At 51.4% G+C, this 20,236-nt stretch overlaps 1 protein-coding gene across 2 annotated transcripts in view; it reads left to right on the top strand.

The window, feature by feature from the left end:
- Positions 1 to 18,993, top strand: part of LDLRAD3 (low density lipoprotein receptor class A domain containing 3) — a 228,793-nt gene extending 209,800 nt beyond the window's left edge. For both annotated transcript variants that reach the window (XM_041773225.1, XM_041773226.1), the window contains 2 exons: positions 15,276 to 15,621; positions 15,999 to 18,993. In XM_041773225.1, the coding sequence (XP_041629159.1) occupies positions 15,276 to 15,621; positions 15,999 to 16,215 (563 nt within the window). In that variant the 3' untranslated portion in view covers positions 16,216 to 18,993. The remainder of the gene's footprint in view (positions 1 to 15,275; positions 15,622 to 15,998) is intronic.
- Positions 18,994 to 20,236: the final 1,243 nt, after the last annotated feature.

Here is a 20,236-nt window from a genome sequence, read left to right as displayed (position 1 = left end):
CTGGGATGAGGGCCTCAGCTCCTCGCCGGCTGGCAGGTGGAGGCCTTCCTCAGGTCCCTGTCAGGTGGACTTCCCTGCAGCATAGCTCTCACCCGGGCCCTCAGCAGGCAAGGGAGGGAGAGAGAACAAGCACTCAAGACAAAACAAGCCACAGGCTTTCTAGAGCCTGGTATTAGAAGTGACAGCTTGTAATCTCTCCCATATTCTGTTAGAGGTAAGAATATAATTCTGGCCTACCTCACTGGAAAGGGTCCCCACAGGGGTAAAAAATCAAAGGGGCCATCTTCGGGGTTGCCCAACACATTGGGTGGGAAGGGGGGAAGTGAAAGGACCTGAGGTCAGAGAGGGCCTCCAAGCCTTTTGAAGACTTTGGGTTTTAGTTTAACAGTGACTGAACTGCAACCTGACCCATTCACGAGGATTTTTTTGGTTGTAAAAGATGATAATGGGAAAAGATTGGAAGGAGACCCTAAGTGCCCGTCGTAAGTTCTGGTTAAGTAACCAGTGGCACGTCTCTTCAGGTAGCACACCACGCAGCTACTACTAGTGGAGAGTTTTAGAGTTGATTCCAGGTCCAAGGCCAGGAAATACCAGAGTCTGAAGTATTTTAATGCCAGAAAGTAAACAAGTAAACATACAGAATCATGGGGGTGCGTTGAGCAGTGGCAGGAGCTGCGCCAGCCTGGAAAAACTCCCCATGGCCAAAAGTGGACACAACCTGTGTCACAAATCAAATAATGATAGTATTGGATCATAGCTTGGGGAGTAAAATAAATATTCATGAGTCTCTCTGACATAAATAAATAACCAAATAAATAAATAAATGGGAGGCAGGGGCGGATCGTCCTTATAGACAAATTCCAGGTGGTGAATGGAGAAGGTATGAGGAAACTTGAGAAGCACCATGAGAACAGCACTGTCGTCATCGCTGTGGACAAGATCTCTGATGAACACTCAGTATTCATCAGACGTCTGATGGGGGGACGTCTGAAGTCTAAGCAAGTGCAGGATCGTTGCATTGTCTCAAAGGCTCTCCTCCAAGATGGTGTGAACTCCAAAAGGAAAAGCTGAGACTGGACGGTGAAGATTGTCGGCAGGTGGCACCTTCGGTTGACCAGATGACCATGGTGAACACCAGCCGTGGGCACGCCGTGGCCGTCCTCTGGTGGGACACACCGAGCAGGGCGCAGCACCTCGGTGACAGTCTTCCCCGGGAACACGCCTTCACGTCTTCTCTTTGATCGTGAAGCTACATCAGAAAAGCCCACACGGAGGGACAGTCTCCAGAATAACTGCTCGGTCTCTTCCCAAGTGTCAGGGTCAAGGAAGACCAAGCTGTCATAGCTGAGAAGACACAGATGCTCTGCAGGCTCCTGGATTGGGTGGTAGGACAGAAGGAGAACATTAGTGGAGAACTGGGGAAGTCTGAGAAAATCCTGGAACGTAGTGAATATAATCGTTCTAAATAGGGGGACCTCTTAGTTTGGACTGTCACTCTGTGGTCATGTTGGAGAAAGCTGGGTGTGGCTCTGTACTATTTCTGAAACTTGCCTGTAAATCTGAACCTACCTCAAAATCAGAAGTTTTTTTGTATTTTTTTTTTTCATAAGGAGAGCCTGGCCTATCGCAGTGCTATATGGGTATTTATTAAATAGATGAAATAATACTTGGTTTTTAAAAATGTGGTGTGTTGGTGTGGTTGAGGTAAAAAAAAATTTTTTTTAACTAAAATTAATAGATATTTAAGATGTGTACTGGAAGTACTAGGTATTTGCTAATATATGCCTGGACTAGTTCTGGAAGCTCACATGAAAATAAAATGGTACCAGTGGTTGCCTCTGGGGAGGGCACTCTGGTGGCTGAGAGACCGATAAGGAAACAGTTGTATTTTTCTCTGCAGATCCTTTCTGACCTTCTAAGTTTTGAACCAGGCATCAATTGACTATTCAAAAAATACATTAAAAAAATAATCTAAGCGGCCGTGGGAGCTCTGAGGTTCCGTAGGCGCCCTATCCATTCTCTGGGAACCCTAAGCCCATCGTGGTGACCCAGGATCCCCTGGCACCCTGGCTGTGCCCCAGTGGATGCTCAATAAAGGGTTAATGAATAAGCAAGTCGCTCCGCCGTTGGCCCGCCGTGGGATTGATCACGTCCACGGGATTGATCACGTCACGTCCTCTTACTTCTCTCCCCGAGGAGGCAGCTTGGCTCCTCTGTCAGTGCCAGAAGGCTTTGACTTCTTCCCTGGCTGGTTTTAACACAGCCCCATTAGGGTTTAAAAATGCTTGCCTGAGCTCTCTGACCTGTGTTCGGTGTCTGGAGAGCTTTTGACAGGGATACATGGATTTGAAAGTGGCCTTGGGGGAACTTGGTGATTGTTTCCTCTTTAAAGAATCCAGCAGGTAACTTTGAATCCTCCACGGCCTCAAACCCTGCAGTTACTCCTGTCTTCTGGAACAGCCAGGTGCCTTGACCCGGTGCCCAGGAGGCCCTCTGGTGTTAGAATGGATCCTCCCTCGCCTTATCTTGGGGAACGGTAAAACCTCCACCAGGCCTTCATTTCAGGAAGCGTAACTGTGCGACGGCCCAGCACGGCTCAGGAGACAGGATTGCAGGGTCAGCCGGGATTGGCCAGCCACACAGGGCGGTGGTGGCCCCAGAGAGCAGCCGACCTGACCGTTCAGGCATTTTGTATCCTAGATTAACGCCACGTCTGCCACTGCCAATGGGAAATCTCAGTCACTGGCTTCCACAGGCTACAAAAAGCAAGAGCTCGGGGAGGCCTTGCAGGAAGGGGGATGCTTGATTTCTTCCTGATTTCTCGGTTAACTTCCTGTGCAGTTCTAGCACCTTCTCACAGTCACTACCTTTTGCATATTCCAAAAGAGACTGTACCCTGGGTGAAAGCGGCCGGTATACCTCTCAGCTCACGGCTCGTTACCTGTCGGTCTGCTCAAGGAATCAAGATTAGACCCGTGGGGGCCAGACGGTCAGTATTTGGGGCTCCGTGTGCCCTAGAGCCTCTCGTCAGCCACAGTAGCACAAGAGCAGACGGAGACTCTGCTTAAAAGAACGGCCGTGGCTGTGTTCCAGGAGCCCGTGATTTGTAAGAACAGCCAGCAGGCCAGCCTTCGCTGATGCCCGAGCGAGAGCATGGGGTGCTGGAAGGCAAGGGGCTCCAGTCAGGCTGTAGAAGAGTCAAGGGCCAGATCAGAGAGGCCTCCCTAGGCCATCGTTAGAAAGACGGATTTTGAGTGCAAAGCAGCCCTCTTACGTGCTTCCTCAAAAGTTCGCTGAACGCAGCGTGGAGAATGGAGGGGAGCGAGCGGAGCAAAGTTGGACCTTGGGAGGCCACTCAGAAGTTCATGTGGGGATCCACGGTAACTTGTCCCAGCATCTGGCACCGGACTTGGCAGGAACCCGCCAGGACGTCCAGCTCCAGGGAGGCTGGGGGGGCCCTTGGGGGATCGTATTGGATACCTGATGGTTGTTTTCTCAGCGGCCACTAATGAGATTGGTTTGCAGCAACAGTGGCGTGCCCGAGGTTGGCTCCCCGTCTCCCTGGCTTTTCAGGTCACCCTCCCCCTGCAGTGCTATTTGTGTAGGAGTGCGCGGCCTCCCAGACTGGAGCTAGCGTGGCAGGACTCGGCTGGGGCTGCTGACGCTGCAGGCTCTGCCAACCCGGGTACTGGAGCTCGCTGAGCCTTCTTAGACCAGAACCCAGTTGACCGCCGAGTCCTAAGAATCTCTGCTAAGCATGGATTTTGCAGCTCCCGCCAAACACTCCGTGTGAAGAGACACAGTAAACAGTAGGAAGGGCGATTCTGTGCAGCCGGCCCCATTCAGCAGACGCCAGGAGGCCTGTGCTTCTGCTGGACGCAAGCGCTGGCAGGCACTGGCAAGCACTGATGGGCACTGGTGGGCACTGGCGGGCAGGAGCAGCCTCGGTGTCAAATGGGGGAGCCCAGGTTGCCTGAAGCCACTGTGCACACAGGAGGCTGAGTACCCCGGAGTCTTCCCTTGACGGTTAGAATGATGAGAACAGCGATCCCGGTTCCTGACTCATCACCAAGGCTCCCGCACCCGCCTGCTGGCTCAGGCAGCTTTTGCTCTCTGTGGTCGTCAGTAGAGGAGGCACCAAAGGACTGTCCCCCGCCGCCCCGCCTTCCTTGCACTGTGCTCTTCTGCTGACATTTTTGCTAGCCGTGACACGATTGAACGGAGTCCTCAAAAGGCCACCCGGGCCCTCGCTCCAATTATCCTCATCACTGAGTTTGGGTAGCAATCTAAGCTCCTTAAAAAAAAAAAAAAAAAAAAAGCCCTTTTCAGCCTTAAACAGCCAATTAAGTTCCTTATTCTCCAGCCAGTTCTGTAACTGCCCTGTGCCTGTTTCTTGAGCACCGAGCTCCCCGGCTTCTCACTGGCACCTTCCGCATCAGAGGCCGAGATCAAGCTCTGGGGGCGAGCGGCAGTTCCTAGCGGGCTTCATAGAGCTCTGGGATCACAGGCGGTTTCCTCCGAGCCAACACACGCCCGCCTTGGCCAGGAGCAGCTTGTGAATCAAGGGCCGCCGGCGGCAGCTGGCTGTCTCAGGACACCTGCCGAAGAGGCAGGGCCTTTCAGGGCTGCTTCCCTGCCCTCTGCCCAGGAGAAGGCATGAGTGAGGGACACAGAGGATCAAGACAGGACCCCCTTGGTCTCTTGGAATCAATCAGAGCAGCAGAGAATTCTCACGAAGACGTCCGCTTCCTTCTGTCCTCAGTTTTACAACCTCTCATGTCGGACTCCACTCCCCTCCCTCTCATTTTCCATCTGATCTTCGGGTGCTTGTCTCCTGCCTCTGGACGGTCCTCATGTCCCTAGCTCCCTCCCTCCTGGCAGATGGGCCCCGTCCCCTGGTTTCCCTCGGGCTCCAGCCAGGACAGCTCCTGCTGTGGTCCACCCGATGTGGGGCCGGCGGGCGGTGTGGATTTTCCCATCACCCTTCTTCTAGTTAATTTTAGAAACTTGAGTTGCCATGGCAATGGTACAGTGGGGTTTCCATGGTTCTCTTGTGACTCAGCCATTTGCCAGTCTGCCATTTAAATTAAACTTTTTCAGTTCAGTGAGGACACGAGGTATGCTTGGAATAGGGACCTGTCAAGGTGCTGTGGCCCCCATGGGATGGGTAAACAAGAAAGTCAGAGTGCATAGGGGATGCTTTTGGTTTACAATGACAGTTTCTGGAAGCTTCAGTGCTAGAGAGAATGGGCCCTAGGCAGTAGAGGTAATCTGAGGATGCCTGAGAGACGGGGTTTCCAGGGTCCCTCCATGCAGTGCGCTCCCCCAGGGTTGGCTGTTTGGGTTCTGGAGTCCCCAGCACTGAGCACACGGCCAACCCGCAGTGTAGGCCGAATAAGTGGATATCAATGAATGTGCTCCCGTGGGGGTGGGGCAGAGGCCCCCAAGGTGGGGACAGGGGTGGCCGAGGGGAGGGTGCGGGACCAGGACAGGCCGGGGGCTGGTATGCGGGGTGCTCCCTGGGATCAGCTGTGCCTTGCGCCCCACTTTGAGGAGTCCTTGTCCCACCAGCACTGGGAGCAGTGGGACAGGAGCCCCAGAGCCCAGCGTGCATGAAACTGCCTTCCTTCTGGGGTGCGAGGGCCCGAGTGGTCTTGCTGAGACTTTCTGGAACCTCCAGGAAGGGTGAATGAGGTCGTGTCAGTAAAGCTTCTTCTTGGGAGCTCCTCTCGTAAGGCTTCTCTTATCAGCCTTTTCTCCTAAATTATTCAGGAAGGTTTTGCACTCGGCAGCTCCAAGGGCGCCCGCTCAGCAGTTCCTGGGCAGTCAGCGTTCCCAGGCGGGCATGCCAGCAGCCGGCTGATCCCGCAGGGGCCCGGGTGCACCCGCTCACCCAGGCCGCCTGCGCTTCCTGTACCCTGGACAGGGCCAGCTCCTGCCCAGCGCAGGTGGCGGGTATCAAGAGGCTCAGCAGCTGCTGAACCCCGATGGGAGCTGCTCTGCGCAGCCGGGGGGGGGGGGGGTGCTGAGGCGTTCACTCCTCAGCGTCGGCCTCGTGAGTGGGCAGCTGCAGCCACAGAGCTTCCTCCGCACCGTAGGGCCAGGGGTGCCCCATCTGCTGTGTAGCAAGCCAGCTTCCAGAACGTGGGGAAGGTGCTGTTCGGGAATATGACGGGTATCCTGTCCATCTCAGCACCGAGGTTGGGGAAGTAGCCATGTACCCCCATGAACATGTCTCTGAAAGCCACTCAGAAGTCCCATACCGCAGCCGTAGGTCACAGCTAGGCTCTGTAGGGGCGCCCGGGTGGCTCAGTCGGTTAAGCATCCAGCTCTTGATTTCAGCGCAGGTCGTGGTGTCAGGGTTGTGAGATGGAGCCCACGTCGGCCTCTGTGCTGGTGGCGGAACCTGTTTAAGGCTCTCTCTCTCCCTCTACCCCTCCCCCTTCCTTCCCTTAAAAAAAATAAATAAAATAAATAACTAGGGTTTGTTGAGGGTTTACTGTGTTCCAGACCCTGTTCTAAACTTTTTAAATGTATTTTCTCTTTTTATCCATAATCAACCTATGAGGTGGGTTATACTGTTATCCTGTTTCACAGATGAGGGCACAGAGAGGTAAAGTAACCTGATCTAGGTCACACAGCTCATAAGTGACAGAGCCGAGAATTATATCTAAACAATTCGGCTTCCAGGGATGCCTGGGTGACTCAGCCGTCGGCCCAGGCCGTGACCCTAGAGTCCCGGGATCGAGTCCCACATCGGGCTCCCTGCATGGAGCCTGCTTCTCCCTCTGCCTGTGTCTCTGCCTCCCTCTCTCTGTGTGTCTCATGAATAAATAAATAAAATCTTTAAAAAAAATAAATAACTGAGGCATTGGACCACGTGGTCCAGTTATTTCATCTGCCTGGGTTCCCATTTCCTCTTCTGTAACATGGTCCACTTCATAGGCTGGCATACACGCCATTACAAACTACACAGGCTGGATGGCTTAAAACACTAGAAAGGTATTTGCTCGCTGTTCTGGGGGCCAGAGGCCCCAGATCAGAGCCCTGGCGGGGCTGGCCCTTGGTGGGGGCTCTGAGGGGAATCCATCCGTGCGTCTCTCCTGGCTCCTGGCGGCTGCCTACCATTGTGGACAGTCCTTGGCTTGGGCTGCACGACTTCCGTCTGTGCCTCCACTTCACACAGCCTACTCCCTCGTCTGCGTTGTGTCTTCTCCTTTTCTCTCTCTCAGGACACTCATCATCGGATGGAAAGCCCACTCATTTCAAGATGGTCTCATTTTGAGAGCTCTCCCTTAGTTTTATCTGCAGAGACCCTTAGTCTAAATAGAGTCGGAGATTCCAAATGGACATATCTTTCGGGGGGGACGCCATCGAACTTGCAGTAGATGGTGTAAAGGATTATAAGAGTGAATATAATACAACACAGAAGATGCTGCCAATAGGGCAAGAACTGCTGTCATCGTGATGATATTATTATTACTGTGTTTCCAAGTCCAAAGCAAATATGAATGGTGGTGGTGGTTGGTATTATTAATGTTCTTATTTAGTTTGAATCAGGAGTAGGGTACAGGTCACAGGCAAATAGTGTTTCTCTGCCCGGCCCTGGACTTTTCCCCATACCTCCGAGGGTTGGTGCTGGGAACCCGAGGCAGGGGACCCTGCGGAGTCTGAATGCCTGGCTGACAAGGGCTATGTGAGCCATTGAGGGTTCTTGGTTTGAGAATTGAATTTTACAAGAATCACACGGTGACACAAACAGGAGGCTGAAGATGGAAAGAGCCCCACGAGGCAGTTTGTCTTCCTGGCCTGGGTGTGGATGTGGCTGCACAGATGGAGCCCAGAAGCAGAGGCTGGAGAAACACCACACGGCAGAAATGGACCACACGTGCTGGCTCTGTGTGGATGGAGTAAAGGAGAGAGATCAAGACAACCCAAATGCTCAGACCCAGGAGAACAGATGACTGAGGGAATGACCGGCATCTGGGAGTCTGTCCTAATATATTCAACAGCTGTGTTGAGCACCAACGGTAGAATGTTCGAGAAAGTGAGCCTGGTCCCACCCTCGTGGCTCTCACGGTCTGCTTGGTCTACCTGTGTGTTGCTGGAGCGTGGCTGGTAACAGCAACAACAACAGCAAAGACCAGGAAGCCACCTCCGTGGACCTCCGCAGGGTGTTAGTCGTAGTTGTGATGCATCTATAGACTGGGATCTGACACTGCTACTCGTTAACAAAGGTGTGGGCAGGTGGGGAGAGATGTCCGTGCGCGGAAATATCTGCACGGCGGGAACAAAAGTACTTGTGTGTGTGGACACACGTAGAGAATAGTTTTGAAGGGTACACCCTGCAGATCAAGAAACTACGGCCAGTGAGCCAAGCTGCTGCCTGTTTATGTAAATGAAATTGCATTGGGACACAGCCGTCCTCTTTCCCCGGTGGAGCTCGTCTGCAGCTGACTTGGTATGACAGTGTGAAGCTGAGTGGTCGTGACTGAAGCTGTGTGCCATGGAGCATGAAATATCTGCTACCCAGCCCTTGACGGAAAAAGCTGGCCAGAAGTCTACACTAGACTCCGTTCTAGTAGGCTTGGAGGAGGGAGGGCAATGAACATTTCTATTTTGCATTTAAGTTTAATGGATTTTTAAAATTTTTATTTATTTATTCATGAGAGACCCTGAGAGAGAGGCAGAGACACAGGCAGAGGGAGAAGCAGGCTCCCTGCGGGGAGCCCTATGCGGGACTCGATCCCAGGATCCTGAGATCATGACCTGAGCCGAAGGGAGACACTCAACCACTGAGCCACCCAGGTGCCCCTTAATGAATTTTTTTATCCCCTCCACAAACACTCTTAATGAATTTTCATAATCAGAAATAAAGTTCAGTTGGGGAAAAATAACAAAAGCATACAGGACTCACAACACCTTATTTTGAGACTTACTGTAAAGCCCCGTTACCAACACACGTATACACATGAAGATTGGTATATGGTTCAATCAAACAATAGAGAATCTAGAAATAGACCCAGACTTGTATACTCAATTGATTTTCAGTGCTAAGGTAATTCAATAGGAAAGCATAGGCTTTCAGAAAACAAATGGTGCTGGAACAATTGATTATCCAAAGGGAGAGGGGCAGAGAACATTAAACTTCACTTCGTACCATAAACAAAAATTAATTTGCAGGTGGATCCGAGAAGTAAACGTAGGAACTAAAGCTGTGAAGCTGCTACTAGGCAAAGGTTTCTTGGATAGAGTACAAAAAACAGGACGTAAGAGAGATCATGAATACAATAGACTTCATAAAAAAATTTTTTTTTAACACTCACCTTCAAAAAGACTCTGTGAAGTAGAGGAAGAGACAAGCCACCAACTGGGAAGAAAATACTTACAAAGAGCATTTCTGGAGAAGGGCTCGTATCCTTGAACGTACAAAGGATCCTCGCTGCTCACTAGGTAGTCAACCCGCCAGATTTTAAAATGGGCAAGAGATTTGAAGAGACACTTCAGCAGGGGCACCTGGGTGGCTCAGGGGTTGAGCATCTGCCTTCGGCTCAGGGTGTGACCCCGGGGTTCTTCATCGAGCTCCCCGCAAGGAGCCTGCTTCTCCCTCTGCCTGTATCTCTGCCTCTGTGTCTCTCATGGATAAATAAATAAAGTGTTTTTTTAAAAAAAAAAGAGAGAGAAGGACACTTAAGCAAAGAAGATCTCCAGGTGGCATATCAGCACGTGAACAGAGGCTCGACATCATTAGCCCCCGGGAAATGCAACGTAAAACCAGCGAGCCACCGCTTCACACCTGCTAGGAGGGCTGCAGGTGAAGACCAGCCCCCTGCAGCACTGGTGAGGGTGCAGAGGTCTGGGGGGAGGCAGGATGCTGGGGCCACCTTGAAGAAACAGGGGCAGAGGTTCTTATAAAGTTAAACATACCCCTGCCCTGCGATCTAGCAGCCTCACCCTTAAGGTGTAAACCCAGGAAATAGGAAAATGTACATCCGTGCACAGACCTACACTCCAGAAACTGGAAACAACCTGGTTCCCTCCGTCAACATGAACTGTGATCCCTGCATGCAACGGAACACGACTCCGCATTCTGAGGAAGGCGGTGCTGATACCCAGAAGCATGGGTGAACCTCAGAAGCATCATGCAAAGCAGAGGAAGCAGATGCTACAGGCTACGTCCTGTATGATTCCAGTGACAAGCCTTGCTGGAAAAAGTGAATCTGTCTGGACAGAAAACAGAAGAGTGTTTTCCAGGGGCGGTGAATGGACTGCAAAGGAGCCCCGGAGACCTTCTGGGGAGGGATGCAGAGGGACGGCTGGAAAGGTTCAGGTCTCGTGTGTGGTCGCAGTTATGCAGCTGGTTCGTTCTATGAAACTCCTCTAACCACATATTTTTAAAAGGGGGCATTGGATTGCGTGTCAATTACATATACTTCAGTCAATCTGGCTTTTTATTTTATTTTTTTTAAGATTTTATTTATTTATTCATGAGAGACACACAGAGGCAGAGACACAGGCAGAGGGAGAAGCAGGCTCCCTGCGGGGAGCTCAGTGCAGGGCTCAATCCCAGGACCCCAGGGTCACGCCCTGAGCCAAAGGCAGGCACTCAGCTGCTGAGCCACCCAGGCGCCCCCTAAACTGACTTTTTAAGATATGTAATCTGGAGTAAAATAGGCTTTAAAAGGCACAGCGGAGTTTACTTTCCAGAGGAGTGGTAAGGAGTCATTTGGAATGGGCAGTTAACATTCCAGAACAGGACTCCAGAGGTGAGGTGGGAGGCATTGGTGCCATCCTTGGGAAGTGTGAGCCAGTGGGGGTTCTCAAGGGAGTGAGACCCCGAGAGGTCCTCTCGTTACAGGGGAAGGCAGAACGAAAACAAACTGACACATCCCATTCAGGCTAGGCCGTACCACAGGTGGTGGACAGTAGGCATGGTTTTAGAAGGGACAACACACGACAAGGAGTGGAACGTAGGAAGGAGTCAACACATCTCCCTTCACCTCCATTCTCCACCTTGTGAGCTACCGGCGTTACCAGTTCTGTGTGTTTGCCTAGAAATAGTGCATGCCTTCTCTGATGAACCTTGCTGCTTCTCACGGATCAAGGTATCTTTCAGATTTTCCGCACAAGTATATACAGAGCTGCCCTAATTTTGTAAACAGGTGTGGTATTGTATGGATGCGCCATGGTTAGTTCGGGCCAGCCGCAGCTGGTAGGTAGATAGATGTTCAGGTCGCTTCTGATCTGTGTGCTATTACAAGTGGTGCCTCAGTTCATACTAATATTAAAAAGTGATTTCTCGTCTGTGTGAGTCTGTCTATTAAATAGAATCTTGAGAGCGGGATGGCCGGGCCAGAGGACACGTACGTTCTTATTTTGATGTGTATCCCACCACCCTGAGTTGTACCGGTTCACCCCCCGCCCCCCCCGCACCAGCCGTGCGTGAATAATTTACACCTATTTTCCCAAGACCCAGGGGGCATAGTGGGAACTCCAGCTTTGCCTTTGCCAGTGTGATAGGTGAGAAACTGTATCTTACAGGAAATGTGATTTGCTTCTGGAGGAAGGACTATTTTAGAAGCCAAGGAACACCAGGTCTCCAGCATCAGCTGCCCTTGGGCCTCCGTCAGGCCAGCCCATGCCTGTGAGTTAGAAAAAGGCGCTCGTCCTCGGGACCCTTGACTGGCATCTGCAGGAAAACTGTTGTGATCACTGCAAATCTGCGATGGGTCTGAGGCAGAGGACAGCCTGGAGTCAGGACAGCGTGGCCTGCTCTCCCACAGGCAGCAGCGGGAGCTCCTGGCGGTTTTGAGAGCGCACTGGTCTCTGGGCGGTAACCAGATCGCCTGCAATTAGTGCCGTGGAAGCGGCAGCAGCGGGACAGGAATCCCGGCCGTCTGACAGTGGAGCGTGAGGGCATCAGCTTGAGGGGCGGCCAGAATAAATGGAAACTTCATTATCCGTGGATTATGCACTTAGAACTCAGGTCCCAGGCAACTCTGATATTAGTAATTTGGCCAGCGGGCTCATTAAGCTCTTAAGAAAAGTGAATCTAGTTAATGAATTAATACAAGATGACATTTTACATACAGAGCAAGAACGAGACCAGGCTCCACTGAATTATGGAACATCATAATTTCTCGTGTAAATGTGATTGCCGCTTCTCGCCTGCCAAAGTGGGCAGATCTGGAGAGAGCCTGCTTTCGGAGACGTAAATGAGATCGTTAAGATTTGCAATCATTTCATATCCCATTCATTTTAAAGCACTCCCTCTTGCACGCTTAAAACTTCGAGTGGTTGCACGGAAGTCAGTGTCTTAAAATCTCTGGACCTGTTTGTTTCCTGAAGGCGGTTCCACCGGCTTTTCATTTGTTAGGAGACACATCTCTCTAAAAAGAAATGCACTCAGTCCCTACTCCCTTCTCCATTCTGTGCCCTCACCAAGGGGACTCTCTCCCCGCCTCTGCCTCTGGTCCAGAGAAGTTGGGGAGGATAAGGGAAAAGAACACGAGCACTCAGAATTAGCATTAGCCAGTTTGGGATGATGGAAAGTTCTAGAGACGGGTGGCGGTGAACGTGAATGTACTTCATGCCACTGGACCCTTAAAAATGGGGAGAATGGGAAATGTTGTAAGCTATGTATATATTTTACCACAATGAAGAAGCAAGAAGAGAGACACCTGGGTGGCTCAGCAGTTGAGCATCTGCCTTCTGCCCAGAGCGTGATCCTGGAGACCCGGGATCGAGTCCCACGTCGGGCTCCCTTCATGGAGCCTCCTTCTCCCTCTGCCTGTGTCTCTCTGCCTCTCTGTCTGTGTCTCTCGGGAATAAATAAATAAAATTTTTATATAAAAATAAAAAGTGAGAAAACCTGGCCCTAACTGAGGGCAAACCTTGGCCAGGCATAGTATTTTACCCTATAACCCAGGAATCCAGGACTTGGCTACCGTGATTCACCTGCCGCTGCCGCCCCCATTCTAAACTTAGAGGGCCTGAGGCTCCCAGGAGCGCAGCCACTTGCTTGGGCAGCAGCTAGAAATGATGGCCCCAGGACTCGACCCCTCGACTCTGTGCTGGAGACCACAAAATAAAGAGGATGTTTTATTTTAAGCCTGAGCTCTGAAGCAGAACACACACACACGTGCATGCGTGCTCCCATCCAGTTTTTAGTCCACTGCATTGAAAGCAGACACGACTCCAGCAGCACCCCAGAGTGCCACAGCTCACTGTCTCCCGAAGAGTCCCAAACCTGCCTGCCTCCCTCCGCCACCCCCCCCCCCCCCCCCCCCCCCCGCCAAAGGTCTGCAGCATGCTCTGCATTTGGTCTAGGACCTTTCTGTCATCATCGGAAGCAGTGGCCTACAAGAGCATCGAAGCTTCTTGCCCCTGTTTGAGTGTGGCTGGAAAGGGAATGAACATGAGGCCTGGAGCTTGAGGGGGAAGGCTCTTCCTTTGTCTGCGATTGGGGTTGTTTTGAGAGTTGAGAGATGTTTCGATCAGGAAAGGAGAGATCGCCAGTTTCCCAGCGCATGGTTTTTCTGATGGACAAATACGTGGGTTTGAAGCCTCGCTCCTCTACTTGCATCTTATGTGAACTTAGGCAAGTTAATTCACCTCTGAGTCCATTTCCTGTCTGGGAAGTAGGACTGATAAAATAATAATAGGACCTGCCTTACTGAGGTGTGCGAACACACAGGTATTTTTCGCACTGAGTTGAAGGCATGTGTTGAGTGCCCACTCTGTGTCAGGCCCCATCCTGCGTCCTGGGGATACTGTGATGAACGGGACAGGTGCACGTCTATAAACGAGGGATCAGTGAAGCTTCGCCCAGCTGCAGGACACGGGGCCCGAGCAGACGGCGGTTGCTACGGCTGCTGCTACTTCACATCTGCATTTTTCCTGTATACCCACTGAAACCTCACAGCTTCAGAGGGAGGGGCCTCAAACAGGCCCAGGAAGTGGCCACCAGATTTGCTCACTTGGGCTGTGTTTATTCTTCCAACTGGGCCACGACAGTGGGTGGTTGTGGTTCTTCTGCAGAGGTGGGAGGTCCCTGGCTCTCTGAGGAGGGACCGAGCTGGTTTCCTGGGCCAGCCTGGGCCGTGTCTTGGTTGCCAGGTGTGTCCCACTGACTGGGAAGCCCTTCACCTGAGTATTGGGAGCATGGCTTATTAGTACACTTGGAGAGGAGGGTGTTGGCAACCTAAGGGGGTAAGATGGGTCCCAGACTTTTGCCTGAAGGTCTTAGGGGGGTGCTTGCAGGTTAGCTAGCGGGTCGGTTAGAGGGTGCAGGACACACAGTGTGAGGGACAAGCCTCTGATGTCAGACCACTGGGCTCAAATCACGCATGGCTCTTTACCTCCTAACCCTGTGACCCTCATCAGGGGGCCTAGACTCTCTGAGATTCACTTTCCTCATTTTAAAAAGAAGGCAGTGACAGCACCTAATTCCTGGAGTTGCTGTGAGGCAAGCAGAGGGTATAAAGCACATGTTTGCCTGTTTTGAGCACATACCACATGGCACCGTGTGTCTGCTCTTGTCCTGAGTGCCCCATCACCATTCGCTGATTTCATGCTCACGACAGCCCAGTCAGCTGGGCACTGTTACTATCTCTGTTTTATTGATGAGGAAGTCACAGCATGGAGACGTTGCCACTTTACAAGGGGCACATAGTAAGTTCCAGAAGGCACAGAAGCTGGGATTGGAACGTAGTCTGGCTCCAGAGGCCGTGATGGTAGCTTATGCTGTGCTGTGCTGGCTCTCAATCTGGAAAGCCTGGCATAAGGCCTGGTGTAAAAATAAACACTCTGCAGACATGAGGAACCCGGACGCACTGACCGGTATTCCTCAGATGTTATATTACAAACTTCTGGTGAGTTTCTAGCAAATTTCCAGCCTTCTGCAACCATTAATCCATTTTCTGTCTTTATAAATTTGCCTTTCCTGAACATTTCATATAAATGGAATCCTACAGTACTTGGCCTTTTGTGTTTGGCTTATTTGGCATGGCGTAATGTTTTTTGAGGTTCATCCATGTTATACCACATATCAGTACTTTTGATGGCCAAATAATATTCCAAGGTGTGGCTTTCCCACATTTTACTTATCCCTTCACCAGTCCCTGGACATTGGTGTGGTTCCCACTTTCTGGCTGCTGCTGTTGCGAATTATGTCGTTACAAACATTTGCATCCATTCCCTGGGACGGACTTGAGCGGAAGAGTAAACCAAAATGCTAACCTCTCTCCTTCTGTCTCCCCTCTGGGGTTTCTCAGAACCTGGCAGCGGGCAGGTGTTTGTGACGTCAGAGAACCAGCTCGTGTACTACCCCAGCATCACCTACGCCATCATCGGCAGCTCTGTCATCTTCGTGCTGGTGGTGGCCCTGCTGGCACTGGTCTTGCACCACCAGCGGAAGAGGAACAACCTCATGACGCTGCCTGTGCACCGGCTGCAGCATCCCGTGCTGCTCTCCCGCCTGGTGGTCCTGGACCACCCCCACCACTGCAACGTCACCTACAATGTCAACAACGGCATCCAGTATGTGGCCAGCCAGGCCGAGCAGAATGCATCGGAAGTGGGCTCCCCGCCGTCCTACTCAGAGGCCCTACTGGACCAAAGGTGTGTGTGCTGGGTAGCAGAGGTGGGGGGAGGGAGGTTATTGATGGGGAAAGCAGAGTATGTGCCCACACCTGGATCCCAAGGCTTGCCGGGAGCCTGCCAGTGGTTGATCCCAAACAGTGGGGGCCCCCTAGGCCCCAGGGCCCCTCGCTGGAGTGGGGCAGCCTCTGCCCGGGCCCCCCAAAGCCCCCCACAGGTCACTGCCATCAGGCACGCGGCAGCACCGTACACCAACCGTTTTCCGGTCCCTCGGTCCTGCTGCAGGGGTCCCCCGAGACCTCGGATGGCCGTCCTGCGGGGTGGGCAGCAGCAAGCCGCAGACAGGGCCTGGGCTCCTGACCCCCGGCCCCCCGCCGCCCCCGCCTCTCCCTTTGCAGACCCGCCTGGTACGACCTCCCTCCGCCTCCCTACTCCTCGGACACCGAGTCCCTGAACCAAGGCGACCTGCCCCCCTACCGCTCGCGCTCCGGCAGCGCCGACAGCGCCGGCTCCCAGGCGGCCAGCAGCCTGCTGAGCGCCGACGACAGCGGGCCCCCTGACGGTGCCGCGGGCCCCCGGGACCCCGAGCCTGGCCAGGCCGCTGCCCGCGTATGAACCCGGCGCTTCCAGAGTCCACGTGGGCTCATCTGCTCCGACTGTTACCATCCTGACAACGCCCGCTCGTGGGAAGCCCCTCGGGGCGCCTCCAGGAGGGATGTGGGGTGTCAGCGTCCCTCCTTTCCCCTGCCCGCCCCCTCCCCGCCCCAGATTTCAGGGATAGTCTTTAGAGGGAGGCCTGGCGTTTCTCCGGCCTCGGGGTGACTTGATACACGGTGCAGCTCTGCTGGGCGGCCACTCGTCCATCGGGGCCCAGGATCACGACCTCACTCGTCACCTCGCCCCTCTGCTACTGGCGGCGTCCCTCCGAACAGGCAGCCCTAGATTGCAGGTGGGGGACAACGCGGTGCTTCTGCGTCGTGTCGCATGTTCCGAAGGGCAGGAGACGCTGGACCGCACTCCCGGGGGGCCGCTACCTCACAGCTCCTTTGGGGTTTGGGCCGATGATCGCCCAGGAGGCCCTCAGGCTGGCCGCCCTGGCACGAATGCAGGTGAGCGCCACACTCTGCCCGCGCTGTCCTGCAGGCCGCCCTCGTGCACTGGAGGCGGCGGCCCGAGGACATGTCGGCCCTGACGTACACCCTTCAGCCATCGGCAGTGCCGGTGTGGTTCTCTGACCGACTCTGAAACCCCCGACTCTGGCCGGATTCGGGCTTTAAAAGCTTGCCCAGGAATCCTCACTGTGCGTTTTCTCCGGCAGCGTCTGGCATCAGCCTCATCCCAAAGTAGGCAGGGAGCCCCTGCCATAGATTAATATGCGTACTCAGCTCCTAAAATGCCTGGGTCTGCTTCGGTCCCCAGTCCTTCCCTGGCTTCTGGACTGTCACTGCAGCCCTTTCCCCCAGCTGTGACCTGCCCAGAGCCAAGGGGTGAGGACCCAAATTGAATTGGCCAAAAATCGGGTCTGGTCCACACCCGGCCTGTCTTGCCCACTCCTACAGCCTTCCACACTCGCTTCCTACGTGACCATAACACCCAGAAGTCGTTTTACCTGTGCATTTGGACCTGAGGCCACTGTGGTTTCTGACACACCCGAGAACCATATTCAGTACCTCCCACCAGAGCTCCTGGCTCCCTGTGCTGCACACACTCCCCTTCCCAGGGCCCAGAAACCAGCACCCTGATTTAGGGTTAGGGTTAGGGTTAGGGTTAGAGTCAGGGTCAGGCTTCTTCTGACTTGCCATAGTTCCTCCTCTAAAAGACGTGGACAGTAGACAATTTGGAGTCAAGATTTGCCATTCGGACTTTTTTTTTTTTTTTTAAATCTCTTAGAAATGCATTTGAAACAGTGTGTTTGTTTTTTCCCTTCTAGTTAAGGGATTATTTATATGTATAGGAAAGCTGTCTGTCTGTTTGTTTTTCCCTTAGTGAGGTCCAAAGAGAGATGCAAACAGAGATCACACCTTTGTCCCGCTAAGCCTTGATACGAAGTCACACTCCCGGCTGACCCGTGTACCAGGCGTGTGTGCATTGTTGCACTTTGAGTTATTATTTATCGAGTTCTTGAAGGATGCAGAAAGAGGGATGCCTTTCTCCCTCGGTTCAGTCTCTGTGTTTATGCTAGCTTTCCTCTTCCTCTGTGGCCAGCCTGCCACGGGGCCCACTCCCTGGAGAAATAGTGGGTGGAAGCGTGGGCGTTAGTTGGCAAGAAACCACGCTTGACCCATGGGGGCGCAAAACTGGAACCAGGTGGGACCAGTCCAGGCAGCTCTCACCCCTTCAGGACTTCTTTCCACAGTAGAAGAAATTTTCAGCCACCTCCGTGATGCACATTTTAATGAAGCCTGCAGGAGTGGGGGGACGACGTGGCATTTAGAGATCCTATTCTCTGACTTTTTTTTTTTTTTTCAATCCAATCCAAACTGTGTTAGAGGAAAGCTAGCCACTTGGTGATTTCTTTCTTTCTTTTTTAAGTTAAAAAAAAAGGAGCCTAGTTGCGTCTTTCATTTTTTTAAATAACACTTGAGTTATTTTCCGAGTAATCCAATAAAGAAAGAACTTTTGATGGCAGCCAGAGTGTGTTAGGAACCCTGGCTGAGCATTTCATCTCCTGTGAGTCAGAATGGCTTTATTTTTTCTCCCTTTGATGGGCCCGTGCTTCTTTCTGGTATTTTGGAAGTTGTTTAGAGGAAGGGATTCTAATTTTAATTAATTGTGCAGTGAATTAATCTCACTCGCTTTTCTGCTTCCAGGCATCTTAGGAAAAACAAATGGTCTTAGTAGATAAGAAAGCCTATTAATGTTTTTTTTTTTAAATAAACACAGGGACATTTTTATTATAGATGTGATTTTTTTAATGAATCTTCTTAAAAAATATATAAATAGGACACCAAAGCTGCAGGGATTTTTTTCCTGTTTTTTTTTTTTTTTTTAATCTCCCTACTCTAGATGGCAAATAAGTGGCCAGCAATATTTTTTTAACTCATTCCATCCAGGATATTTTTTTTAGACATTGCCTAAATCTACACCAAGCAGAAAACCATCGCTGCTCTTTTTTCTCAAATGAGACCAGCAAGTTCTTTTTATTTTAGAGTTAAAATTCACATCACAGTAACCTATGGCTTATCCCTTGACTCAACTCCCTACTCTGAAATTGACTTGTTTAAAAAAATGCTACAAAGTGGTTGACAAATAGTGTGCGATGTTCAAAGTTGATGTAAACTGGAAGGTTTGTGTGGTTGCTTTTTGTGTTTTGGTTAGGTTTTGGTTTGGGTTTTTGTTTTTTTTTTTTTTTAATTTTTATACTTTCAAATAAACTTGCAGTTTCATTCTTTCTATTGGTGTGAATATTTCTTAACCCATGTCTGGTCTCTGTGGCATTACGAAGAGTGAACAGTCACATCTCATGGCTTCTGGAGTGAATTTGTGCTATCCTAAAATGAGAAAAAGGAAGAGTATAGTGAGGGGACCTCAAAATAGGATGATAGCTTGTGTGGCTGAAATACAGAAGTGAAGTCATGGACACCAGTTAGTACCATGGGCCCCCTGGATGTCAGTTCAGAAGATGGACATTAGTTTCTCTCACTAGGGTGCCATTTGAGGGAAAAGGATGAGTGACTGTGACAGCTGAAACAGGTTCTGACCACATATTCAGGGGCACTCAATAGCCCTTGCACAGGTAGGCTGGTCATTAGTTTTGAATCCCACTGGCTCAGACTGGCCCCACCAGTGATGGTAACTTCTTTTATGCTTCTCTTAGTCTCATTTTGGAACCATGTGCTAATTGATGCTACATGAATAGTTTCCACAGAAAGTCAAGATGCCCAAGAGATCACCCATGAACAGGAGAAATAACCCTGGCCTTGGCCAAGATTGAACTCCACATGGATTTCTAAACATAGAATGCACAGAACCAAGGTTTAGGTCATGCATTCGTCCCCAGGGGTCTCAAAAAAGAAGACTGGGCTATCAGAGAGTGGTATCCCAAGTATATCCCAGGCCGAGTCCTGCCCCAAGTGATCTAGGGTAGACCTTCCCAAGCAGTTGGTCAAGGTTTGTCAAGATATCAACTCCTCATCTCTGAGAGAACCATTCTTTACTGGGTGGCAGGATGGAACAATTGAAAAGCACTAATCTAGAGCAAAAATAAGTAAACATTTTGTGTAAAGGGCCAGATCCTAAATATTTTTGGCTCTACAGCCATATGGTCTCTGTAGCAATGACAAAAGCAGCCACAGATGATAAATAAGTGGGCGTTGGTGTGTTCCAATAAAACTATTTATGAAAATAGGCAGCTGGCTGAATTTTAGCCCATGGGCTAGAGTTCCCCAACCCTTGATATAAAAGAGCATTCCATGGGCAGCCCGGGTGGGTCAGCGGTTTTGTGCTGCCTTCAGCCCAGGGCATGATCCTGGAGACCCAGGATCAAGTCCCACGTCGGGCTCCCTGCATGGAGCCTGCTTCCACCTCTGCCTGTGTCTCTGCCTCTCTCTCTCTCTCCCTCTCTCTCTCTCTCTCTCTGTTTCTCATGAATAAATAAATAAAATCTTAAAAAAAAAAAAAAAAGCATTCCTACATT

Source organism: Vulpes lagopus, chromosome 11 (genome assembly GCF_018345385.1).
Source record: "Vulpes lagopus strain Blue_001 chromosome 11, ASM1834538v1, whole genome shotgun sequence".
NCBI classification, from domain to species: Eukaryota; Metazoa; Chordata; class Mammalia; order Carnivora; family Canidae; genus Vulpes; species Vulpes lagopus.
This window is presented reverse-complemented; position numbering and strand designations above follow the sequence as displayed.